The sequence below is a fragment of the Mytilus edulis genome, chromosome 10 (assembly GCF_963676685.1).
Source record: "Mytilus edulis chromosome 10, xbMytEdul2.2, whole genome shotgun sequence".
In the NCBI taxonomy this organism is placed as follows: domain Eukaryota; kingdom Metazoa; phylum Mollusca; class Bivalvia; order Mytilida; family Mytilidae; genus Mytilus; species Mytilus edulis.
In genome coordinates, this window is record NC_092353.1 from 81554435 (window position 1) to 81567740 (window position 13306).

Here is a 13306-nt window from a genome sequence, read left to right on the forward strand (position 1 = left end):
CACCTATTTAAGTAGTACAAATTAATCACTAGAAGAAGTGATTTAATATTAGTGTAGCTTTAAATATAGAATACTAATGATCCAGGGACTAATTATGTTTCTAAACTTATCAGAACCAACATCTGTGTTGTCTAGGATGACCAGGTCATTTCAGGTGATGACCTTTACTGAATCTAGGATAGTGACATAAAAATCACTTGTTTAAGTATCAGACCTCAATTTCCTTCCCAAAAATCACTTCTTTAAGTATCATTCTTTTAATAACCCCCACTAATTTCCACACCCCCGAACAGTGAAATTTTTATCGCGAACAGTAGAATTTTATTACATAATCTGAAAGATGAAACCTTGAACTTCACAGGAAAAATACTCCCACTGCTGTGAAAAATCTTTCAAGAAAGTATCAGTTCATTATGTTAAGCCATTATTATAGCATTTTTTCACCTAAAATAGAATTTTCAGGTAAATGATAGCATCAAAGGCATAAACCTTGCTACTTAAAAGAAGCAAAAAGTTTCATATTTTTTAATTTTACTCATTAAAAGATGTTATTTAAACCTATGTGTTTAAAATTTTTAAAAAACTACAAAATCCCAATTTGTGACAAAACCTCAAATTTGCTACTCAAATAAGTGATTTAAAAATCACTTATTTCAGTAAGTCCCCTGACTGTTTAATTAAACAGTTTAGCTACAGAATGGCAGTTCCCATTTTGTGGCCGTAATTATTTGAGTAACGTGCATTTAATTAATCTGAGGGAAAGTTCCTTTCTTGTCATTATCTGCGATGGGGGTACCTGACCAGTTTAGCGTTTCTTTACAAAAAAAAATCACTTTATACATGGACACAAACATGCTAATTAGTTTGTAATAACAACTCACAAGTTCATTAAACCTCAAATACCCTCGGGGATACTCTGCCATCCTGTGTTTGTTTAATTAAATCATGCAAATAATTAATAATATTTTAGTGTTTTGATTGGTATTGATCAATTTTGACAGGTAATTTTGAAATATAAATTTACTAACGAGCCTTCAAAAAGCGATCGGAATTCGGTGTTGACAGGGTTCAGTTTTTTCAGGTTAGGTTAACGTTAATTGATAGGGAATTTTGTGGGACTTTGAAAATTGTTCGGTTTAAACTGAAATTCGGTTTTATCAGGGTTCGGTTTACCCAGGTTTCACTGTATAACCGTTTTAACAGTACCAATTGCATATTTTTTCAACTTTTTTGTTATAAATGATTGAAAAAATACATATCTAAGAAATTTGAAAAGAAAAAAGGGATGTGGGATGTACATGTTTCTGGTAAAATATTTTTTTGTATCCCTCACCCATTTTCTCAAAATTTTTGCTAAAAAGACTGACTTGATTGGTAACACAATTTGAAAAATTGATTACTCAAAAACTACTCATTGGAAATGTCCGATTTTTTCATAGAGTTAAGTTTGATTATAACATTTTCTAAATTCATTGATATTTTCCACTTGTATCACATATTTTAGAAATAATTCCAGAACAAGATTTCAACGAGACTGAAACGTCAGGAGAATACATCCTTAATTCAATAAGTTATGGCCTTTTATAGCTGACGATGTGGTATGGGCTTTGCTCATTGTTGAAGGCTGTAGTGTGACCTATAGTTGTTAGTTTCTGTGTCATTTTGGTCTCTTGTGGAGAGTGGTCTCATTGGCAATCATACCATATCTTTTTTTTTTTTTTTTATATTAAACAAGACTGTCATTTTCTGACTTTAATAAGTCTGAAAATGAAAACACATTTTATGATAAATGCATTTTTTTACTTCTGTAAGTCGAAAATAAAAAACGAAGTATTTATGTCTGAGTTCTGACTGTTAACTTGCATGACTTGTGTTGTCTGTAAGCATTGCATTTTCTTGTTCATCAAACTGGCCATTTCTAAACTTTCACACATATACATACAGAGGAAACATATTTAAACATGTTTTGTAAAGTGATGTTTATGATTATCCATAATTCTTTTAAAGTTTATTTAGATTTGCCTTACTTTTATTTATATTTGTTTACATTTTATTGATGGCTTTATTGAGTTATCTCGTCTTTTTGTATAATGTTTTTATTAAATTTTGATTAAATTTATGCTTGACAAACACTTGACACTATCTCAACAGGGTATGTTAATAAAAGTTAGTTTAGGACAAAAGTAAATTTGGAAAAGAGATAAACAGTTTTTTTTTTAAGTATATAGTCAGTAAGGCTTGGTTAGTTAAGACATGGTTGAATTTACCATAAAATTTTCAATTCAAGTTTGAAATTACGAATTACAAGTAACTTATTGTGACAGTCAGAGGTCATACTCATAGTGTTTCACAACTAAAAAAAAATCTGATTTATATATATCCTATTCATATGAAAATAAATCTACTTTACTCCTGAATTTATACATTTAACTTGTCCAATTTGAATGATATTTATACATTATACAGTAATCATGGTTAGGTGTGCAGCTTCTTGCAATTACCTTAACTGAGTTTTGTACTGTCTAAGAAATCAATGTTTAAAGTTGAACTGAAATTTCTTCACATTAAAAATATATGGATATAATCTATACTACTAATGGGAGAGACCAATTACATTGAGCCGCCACTCCTCTGAAACCATACAAAGAGGGAAAGTTTTGTGATATACATGTCATATAAATGCAGTGTTTTCTACTCCCTTAATTTGTCTTTTAAACAATCTTTTTTCCATAGAAAACACCAATTTTATAGAAAATATCCAAATTTGGAGACCATGAGTACCAATCTGCGTCTTATACGCTTTCGCGCATGCATGCTAAGTAGAAGTACTTCCCACAAAATTTAATAATTCTTTGTTTCAGCACTTGCCAAATTGTATAATGATTTTGCTGGCATCTTCTAGTTTACTTATACATATGTTGTAAATGTTAAATCCTAAACTAGTGTCCATTACAATTTTTGAGTTGATAAAAAAAAATCTTAATTCAAAATTGTTTTACAGGAAGTCTTAATTAGTTAAAGCATCTTTAAACATTTGAGTTTAATTTCTATGAATTATTAATTAATGTACCTTCAGTTTGTTGTTAAAAATGTGTTAACGTAAAACCTTAATTGTATACAATATGTGGCTATTGTGTACATATTTAATTCTAAATAACCTTTTTACATTGAGGGTCTAAATTAATGATTAAATCAATTAGTTAACAATTAGAAGGCTATCATATATCTTATTAAGTATTTATCCCATATTTAATCCAAGATGGCGTTCTGTAGTATAGGAGAGAATATTCAGGTCAGTTGGAGTTTTTTCTTCAAAGGGATAATTATAATGAAACAAATTAAGCCAAATAAAAAATTATTCTCTTCAACAAACTCGGCTTGATTTTGAGTTTTCAGAGAACATTGAGTAAAGAAAAGTGGATTTGTACTTCAACATGTTCAATGGTTTCATTGTTCAAAAACATATATATATCCTTTGCATGCTTAAAATTTTATAATTTTTCATTTATTTAAGCTAAAATTCATTTTGAAATTTGAATAAAAACCGATAGAAAATGTGTATTTTGTTTCAGATCTATAGCAAAAAGGTTCTAATTGAATAGAATTCCTTTGAAAGTAGTAAACGTGTTTACGGGACTTTTCATATCTTAAAAAATGTATTTTTAGAAATCATTAGTACATGGAATTTAGTTTTTTTTTCAGTACTACATTTTAACATATATACAATGTATATAACAAGGTATAAGTCACTTAAGTAAATTGTTCTTAAAATGTGAAGTGAGATTTTGTTTTTAATCACCGTTAAAAAAAATAACGACAAGTTTTTATTACTTTATTATTTGCCATCCTCATTCAAGATCTGCTGATTCATGTCTTGTATTGTGCTTTCAACTTCTCATTGAGCTGGGACACTTGAAAAGATCTGAATATGTTTATTGTGTAAAAAAAAAATTGAGACGATATAAACATATACACTTGAAGAAAAGCTGATCTTTTTAAAAGTGTTTTTCAATACAAAGTAAGTTTTCAACTACTTTGAAATATATATAGTTTTCAGATAATAAAAATTCACAAATTCATATTCAATTTAAAAGAATATTACACTTGAGCGTTATCATTATAACTTGAAAGCTCGTCTTTCAGATTAAAGGCTCCTGTTAATTGCTTTTATCTGCAAATGAATTTGCCATTTCAGTTTCAATACGGTTTAATATGCTCAACAGTACTTTCTGTTATACAATGATTTGCATAGAAGTGATTCAATATGAATTTGTATTGTAAGTTCATAACCAAGCTATTGTTAAATAACTGTGCTGTTGTGTTGTCAATTGTACCATTTAAATGGAAATACGGTACATTGATCTCTTAGCTGTTTTGTTCCGTGTGTAGACATCTCAAACAATGGAGAATATTGTGAACAATACTCGGTGAGATGCTTCACAGTGATAAATATTAACTATCTTTTACAGTTTATCAACCGTTATCAGTTTCGGCTGCAAGTCAATTCCTGTTAACTAAATTTACATTTTTATTAACATCTAATGGTGTTTTTCCATATGTATGCACTGAAACGAAAAAAAAGAAGAAAACTCATTTACATTTTTTAAGTACTTTTTCATTGCAATAAAATCAGTAGAAAGAATAAAATTTGATCCTCAAAGTATTCATGTTCCATAATAATAGATATCTTAGCTATGCACCTGGGTTGTTGTTACTTAATTTAGCATGTCCTGGTCAAAATTAGAAGGCAGATCTTTGAATGTTTCTTTGGGTAAATATGATAAACCAGTAGAGGTATGATTTTCATTGAATAAAGATGGTAGAGTGGGGTGCTCATTTTCGCCATATCTTTCCATGTTTTCTGCAGTTTATGTTCAGGTCTTTATATTTTTGAAGTAACTTCAAAAATATAAAGACAGAAAACATGGAAAGATAACTTCAAAAATATAAAGACCTGAACATAAACTGCAGAAAACATGGAAAGATATGGCGAAAATGAGCACCCCACTCTACCTTCAAGTATAGTGATATTTCTATATCAAGATACAATGTAACTTCAAAAGCAAAATATTCTTAGCTTGAAAATGTGTGTGTTAGAAAAAAAATCATCTGAAAAGTTAGATTAAAGGGTGTTTGAAATTTCCTGCTGTTTTATCAAAGGGGACACATATTCGCCGTATTTACACATCTATTTAAAATTGAATAACTGCAGCTTTAAACAATATTCATCAAATCAATTTCATTATAGATGAATAGCAGACATTTCAAAGGTGTAAAGAACTGAAAGTTAGGACAATCAGTCAAAAGAATTACTAAGAAATCCTTCTTTGAAATCATGTTTTTCATTAAGGAGATTGGCCGAAAATCGTAGTCCGTTTTTTGGTCTTTTGCAGTAAGTGCCGAAATTTTGTCTCAGTTTAAAAAATAATCATATTTGTTATAAAAATATATTTTACCGGAATATTTCTTCTATTTCAGCCATGCTTTGAAGTTTTTACGCCTCAAAATCATAAAACAGCGAAATTGCGTCCCCGGCGAATGTGAGCGCCCACTCTAGGCTATTTTATTGTTTTTTTACAAATTTAAAACTAAAAAGCATCGTAATTTCAATTTGTATTTTGGGAACATTTTGTTATTTGTTTCTTATTCACATTATATTTTCCAAAGGAGTGCATGAAGCAAGGTGTAATTTGTACAACTGACTTGTCAGTTTTTTTCCAATCTCGAGCTCGTATTAATGTGCATGTTAATTTATTTGTTTTCTAAGTAAAATATTGTTTATAATAAGCTTGAGGAATAATTTTACTGAATGAAAATAAAAAAAGATATATATATATATATTACATTGTAACTGCAAAATGTACTAATTACTGTCTTACTTATAGATAAAAAATCAATTATATCACAAAGATTTTTCAAACAATATTTGTAAATTTAATAATGTTACCTAAGCATTCCTCAGTTAATTACTTAGTACACAATCTATATTTGGTTACTAATTTACATAATTGATATTTGAAAGGAGAGAGTGATTTAAAACAGTAAGAGTATTGGATTGTACACCTGACAGGTAAAATCAACAAGTGTCAACATGTTTATATTATTATATAGTATTTATGGTATACTACCCAGTACAATTGCATTTAATAGATTGGGAGGCATACATTGAATATACACATGTTATTTTAGTGGATTTAATATAAAAATGATTAAGGTACAGTCATTTTATATTATTATTGACAGTTATATTATTATTGTGTGTTCTGTGTTCTTATTATGACATTAAATTGTTTATTTTTTACTTGAAATTTCTAATACTTATTAATGCATTTTACATGCTAAAATTATGAATATTTATTATTATTAATTAAATGATTCTTGGATGCATGCAAGTCAATTGATTTTAGAAGTATTTTTATATTTTGAAATTTGCACCAGGATTGTAGTGTGTGATTTTATTTTCATATAGATCTATATATTATCATGTGTGCTTTCAACTTTATGTAAGAAAATGTGTAATAAACTTCAGTAAGATAATTATGTTCATAAAAAAAGAAACACACTTTTCTGGTGGTAGCCTCCATTTTCTATGTTTCCTTTTGATTGTAATTTAATACAGTTTTAGTTTAGCATGTACTTGTATAACTTATCATTTGCATACACATATTTTTGATTATTTAATATTATCAATTTGAAAGCAAATGTCATGTGACATCAAGCTCTTAAAAATTATAAGCAGTCCTCTTACTTTCTATCACCCCAACCTGTCATTTACCAGGCCCCTTTAATCATAACCATATCACACATCCTTTTGAAAAGTATTACTCAACTCTAAACCTAAACTGTTACTCAACATAAACTTGTCAGAATGAGTCTACAATTTATCTATCTTTTTAAGGAGATAGACATTGGTTTAGGGAGTTTATATGTAGTTGGTTTGTAAAAGTCAAGTTTTGTCAATGGATTTTAAGCATTTCCCTGAAACGGATTGGAAATAATCTATGTAACAGAAGCTTAGAATATATGTCATATATTCATGAAAATGGTTGACTTCAACTAACTGATAATTTAAGAGTTACTTCCCTTAACCTAGGACTACCTTATTAAAATACATACCTATATCTCTGTTCTCCCTTTAGTCATAATTATAAATAGGTCCCTAGTCCTGAAAAGTTGGGTCCCCCAAATTAAAAAAAAATGTCAAAGGCATTGGCATACAGAAAATCAATTTTTGTGACTGAACAGCTGGTTTAAGGATACTTTTAAGGGGAATTTAAACTATGCTTCATTTTCCTACATAGTTATCATAAATTTTTATATCTGCAGACATTTTCACCTCATATGGGATCACTGCGGAGTCCTACGAAACGACCTCTGTATAGAAATCAGGATGAGAGTTTTACCTTGAACCACGACAACACACTGTACCATGAATACCCAAACAAGCCGTTTATCAACGATGATTACAGACAAACTAAACCAACAAAAGCATACCCTGAGAACAATAGAACAGGTAATTTAAATATTGTTTACAGGGTTTTATATTGTATACTAAGTTTTCTGTATGGCTCTTTGTTCTATAAATGTTGAACAACGAAAGCACCTGCATGTTTTACAGGTTCATGAGGTTTGGGTTTAATTTTAGGCATGAGAATTCAAGCTATGAATGAGAGAGTCATCTAAGCCTCAGTTCATACATGAATAATTAAATTTATTAAAAAATTAATTGAGAATAATGTATTATTATTATCACTTTTTTCTGATTTTTCTAAGAAAATTTCCATATCACGGTACTCAAGTAATATTGGATGTTCTTAGTGATGTGACATGAGTGATATAGGATATTCTAAGTCGATTAGATTCGTATGAAGGGATAAGTAACTTATGTTGTTGACCTCAACATTGCCTAGGGAAAATAGCAATGGTTTTTCAAACTCAAAAAAGTTTCTCTACTACATCTCATCTCAGGGCTCAGAAATTCACTTCTCATTTGAAGGACATTCAATAATCTATATATATATATATATATATATATATATATAAAGCCTTACTAGTCATAAATGTTGGATTTGTTTTGAAGCCAGAAAGAAATACTACAATAGAACAGGTAAGTCATGAGTGAATTTTAGACCCCAATATTTTTAAGGAAATTCCTAGATATTTTCCCGTTACCGGTATTTGATTTGTCCCTAAAAAAGTGAAGATGGTATCAGTATCCAACTTTCTGAGAAAACCTAGATATTTTCCTTCTTTGTGCTGAGTTATGTTTTCCTTTGCCTTGTCCCGAAGCCCTTTTAACAGCAGAAAGTTAGTAGATTTGAATTTTGAATTGGTTCTTGGGTTTAATTTTACATCCTAATGTCATGAATGTATGGACCACTAACACTGTATTGTGCATGCAATTAATTTTTCTTGTCATTGCTTTGTCCTTGATGATGCATGGGTTGATTGATAAGATGTAGTCTACACCAATAACTTTTTCATCTACCAAAGACCAATATTCTGACAATTTTCTTATTGGTCCAAACAAAGTTTTGCAAAAACTTACTAGTCCGAATGAAATTTTACTAGTCTGGGGCATCGGACTAGTGACTAACCGTGCAGACTGAAGATGTGAAGAAGTCATCAATCAATCTCATAAATGTTGCTTAACACATTCTGGAAATGTAAAAAACAGAGGGACATTCAAAATACATTATTCAGAAAAGAAACTGATAACGTCATGGCAAAAAACAAGGAAATTGTGGTCTATACATCTAGAGCCCTATATTGGCTAAAATAAGTATTATTAAAACAAAAGTTACGAATATTGTAGTTGAAAAAGTGCTTCATTTAACATTGTTTAATGAAAAATGTCATTAAGACTTTCTTGATATTTGTCTGCAACATTTCACTGCAATCCAGTATTTTAATTTAAATTAATTACAAATCATGCAGTTAAATAGATTACATAATGATTTAATAACCATTTTTCCAAAATGTCTTTATATTCTCATGAATACAAATCACAGCTTATCAAAAAGTTTAAATTTATGAATGCCTTTAACAAATGGCCATAAGAGGATTGTGTTAAGTGGGTATTATGTTATGTCACGGCCATTAAATACTCTGTTATTTATAGTCAAATAATTATATTGTTGGTACACTATAAAATTTTATGACCATACTGAAGATGAGGTATTCTGTCTGAGTGTCTTGTCATTTTCAGTTGGCATAGTTTTGTACTTACTTAATACATCAACAATCATCAAACATAATACATTCAGACTTCTAGAGGTCAATATATATGGCCTTCAACAGCATGAACAATGAAAATACAGTTGGGGATTTATTATGCTCTCCAAAATTTTTATTTTCACTGACTGGCAGACTTATTTTTGTCTGTTCTGTGATTATTTATCATGTTTGGGTGATCCATGTTAGTAGATAGAGTTTCTTAGGCCTGAGAACACAGTTATTTCATAGTGCATTTCTTTTAGACAATAATTCAAATTAAAAAAATCGCACCTGCTCTTTCTCAAAAAGTGTAGTACCAGTAAGACAAATAATATCAAAATTATGGAAACTTCTACCAGCTCTAACTCAAAATATTGACAATTCTGTGTTAAGGGGGTGTAAAATTCAGTTTGACAGCTTCAGACGTGATAAAATTTTACCTTTTTGAACTACTTAACATAAAGATTCAGCACCCAAATTTTTTTAACATGTAAATACATCCCCTTACTTAATCATGTAATATTTCATGCATTTAATATTAAGAAATAAATTGGGAAAGTGTATCAAATAAAACATGCAAGTTATACACTGTTTACACTAGTGACTATATTTGTAGACAACAAAAACTAAAGGACAATAACAAGCGTATGGTTTTGCCAGTTTTTATGGATCCCCCCTTTTTAAATTAACCTCAAATTTAAAGTTCAGTATGTTTGCTAATACATTTTTTTTTACACTAATCAATTATATTATAAACTAGCAGCAACCTTGATTGGAAAGATCATCAGTGAAGTCTTTTCCTCATTCTTAACAATACTTATTCATAATCATTTATTGACCACACATTATTAAGGCTATTACATCTAACACCACTTTAAATGCATTTTTATGAAAAATAGTCACAAATTGAATGTTGATCTTATTTTTTCAGCGGTAATATCAGCTCTTAAGAATCTTCAAGACAAGATCAGAAAGTTGGAGCTAGAACGAGGAGCTGCCGAGGACAATCTGAAAAGTTTGGCAATAGAAACAAATAAATACAGAGACATTTTACAAAGAGACAGAGATATTGAAGAGCCTCGTCAGTCAGCTGTGTCTAAAAATACACAAGGTAGGGAGAGTGACCTCCCCTTCTCATCAAATCATGTTACACTAAATTTACATCAAGAAAATGGTGGGATTTCTCCAAAAAGTCAACCTTCTTTTTCACAGGACAGAGATGGTGAAGTGACCTCTCTCTCTACTCGTTACTCATTAAATTCCCACCCTGATGTGAAGGACGATGCCAGGAAAATGTTGTCCCAGTCACGAGGTATTGGCCGTAGCTTTGTGTATACATATATATAGTCTGCCAGCCATAACAGTCACACATTTAACCACTTTATATTTTTATTTTTACCCACATTTATCTGCACTCTTAACTTTTTGCATTGTGGTAATTAATTATACACCATGCTATCAAAAGCTTGAGAAAGATGTGTTCAGTTTATTTCTTTCTTAGATTTTCTTAGAAATCGTGACCTTTTTATCTTAGAATTGAACTTGGAAGTTGGAGAAATTATATTTTTTTTAGAATTTAATTGTTTTATTTAAATGAGACAGTTACTTCAACTTGATTTTTGACTTTGAAAACTGAAATATATATTTTTTAAACAGCTAACTATCCTTTATTTTATTTTTGCAGTCAATTGTTCACTTTGCTTAGATTTTTGACCTTGTATTAAAGTTCTGAAATACAATTAATTTAAAACAACAAACAATCTATTTATTCTTGTAGTCAATCGTCCACCTTGCTTAGTTAATCCCTCTTCCCTATAGCTAGCTTTTACTGCCTTTTGTATATTTGCTACAGCTGCTCAGTAGTTTGTTCATTATACTCAAACTCAAAACCTATATATTTTTTATTTAACAGTTATATACAGGAAAAGTATGTACTGGTTTTTGTGGCTACCAGATTTATCCAGTAGCAGCTTATTATAAAATAGCATGCAGTGTCCCTTTCCCCCTTTGCATATTATATGAGAGATGTCAGTGTGAATAGAATCTGATTTTGTAGAGTTTTGCTTTGGCTATACTTGTCCCAATGAATTTGTATGAAGTTGATTTTATGAAATGTTGGTTCACAACATTTGTATGGATATTTTGGTGGCATCAATTTATGGCTGATCTATGAACTGAATTTGCTTCCATAAAATCCTCCATTGATACTATTTAAAATCTCAAATTCTGAATGTCAAGGACATGTGTATTTGGTGTTTGCTTTTAGCTATGCCTAGAATGACTTGGGATGCTCAGGGGTTGTGTGGTTTAATGACTGTATTTATGGGTGAGCCTTAAATTTATATGTTCACCTACATTTGATTGTAGGATTGCATGCACAGTCATTCACACTTCTTCAAAAAGAAATGTATCAACAGTATACTGACATCAAAGCTTTAAATTTTCCCTCTCAATTTTTTTAATTCTGAAAATAATGAAAAATCTGAACACAAGAATCTACTGGTTTATATAGGAATATATTTTATGTAGCAAACATGCAGTTGTTAGCTTCCGATTTAAGTGTCCAGAGATCATGTGTCTTAACCTAGTAACAAAGTCATATATGTGCAAGTGTCACCATTATGTTTAACTTGGTAACAGCTTTTTAAGTCAGATTCATACAAGAGATTTTACAATCGGTCGTAAGTTTTTTGGAGTAGATTGTTACTGTCTCTTGGAAAATAGATAATGGCCACTTGATAAAGTAATACAGCAACGGACCTTTAAAACATTTGTGTAAATATTCCACTTCAACACGTCACTTAAATCGTGTACAAATATGCAATGTCATATATTATTGATGGCTGAAAGGCTTATTGTCTGATCTATCTTGATGTTAACAGCCTTTTTTGTAGATAGGTTTGGATTTTTAGGTCATTCTGAGTTTATTTTCTTGGCAAAACTTAAGGACCAGTTATTTAGAGATACATTTTTGTGTGTGTAATTTAATACCTAATGAAACTTCACCTACAAATATGTATAACATTATCTTTTGAGACCATCCAAATTGATGAGTTTTGTCTGAGTGACATATGAGCAGGCTCGATAGAATTCAACATTATCCAAAGAATATCAATACATCTATTAACATGTTTATGTTGAAAAACTAGCTACAGATAGGCAGTAACTGTTTAACAATTTAGTTGTTATAAGAACCCTACTAAACAGACCAAAATTCATTGTTTATTTTGTATTTGAATATTCTAAAATCAATAGAAGTCATACATGCATGTATGTACATGTAGAGTTGTAGATGTGTCATACATGCATGAATGTACATGTAGAGTTGTAGATGTGTCATACATGCATGTACGCACATGTAAAGTTGTAGATGTGCACTTGCATTAAGCAGGATAAGATATAACTGATGCAGTTCATATGTTTGTCTTAGGGTGCAATCAACAGTTTTTTTCTATGACGTCACATTTTGAGGGACCATGCATAAGTGACCTTTAGTGGTGGACTGATTAATAAAGATACTTGTATAAAACTAGATATCACTGGAATCAGAATGTTCTCTAGTTTATAATGAAATAAAAATAATGTGTACTTTTAATATATTAAAAATATTCCATCCAATGAACATGGGGGAAAAAAGGTCTAATTTGAACATAAAAAACTTGAAACCAGGTCATGTGCACACCCATGAAGACATGATCCATGCACATTTTACATAATCAAAACTGTATGAAATTTGTAGGTTTTTACCTGGCCTTTCAAAAAAATCTACTTTCAGGGTACGGTTTCCTGCTCCGAAAAGAGCTACAGTGGCTGCAAATAAGTTTTCAATTTTCACTGCCAAAAAACAGGATGTTTACAGTGTTGTCTCCCCTCAAAACATGTAAAGTTAATATAATTTTTAAAATTATTTCAATCATTCAACCTGTTTTAATTCAAAGCTAATCAACTAATTTTTACAATCAAATACAAAAAACATGATACTTTTTCACCAATTGAGTAAATAAACAGAGGTTTCCCGCCATGGTTATTTTTAGTCGGGGAATAACCCCTAGTTTTTTATACGAAACTGTTTATAGCACCTTTAAGTGAG

General features: G+C 30.1%; 1 protein-coding gene across 5 annotated transcripts in view; it reads left to right on the forward strand.

Annotated features, from left to right (window-relative positions):
- The window catches only part of LOC139492023 (centrosomal protein of 57 kDa-like), a 33502-nt gene that overhangs the window by 2696 nt on the left and 17500 nt on the right, over positions 1–13306 (forward strand). The window contains exons 1-3 of one of the 5 annotated variants that reach the window (XM_071280067.1): positions 4745–4771; positions 7327–7513; positions 10148–10528. In XM_071280067.1, the coding sequence (XP_071136168.1) occupies positions 4760–4771; positions 7327–7513; positions 10148–10528 (580 nt within the window). In that variant the 5' untranslated portion in view covers positions 4745–4759. Of the gene's footprint in view, positions 1–4744; positions 4772–6076; positions 6215–7326; positions 7514–10147; positions 10529–13306 lie in introns of those variants that run through there. The other 4 variants (XM_071280068.1, XM_071280070.1, XM_071280069.1 and 1 more) reach the window with 4 other exon arrangements.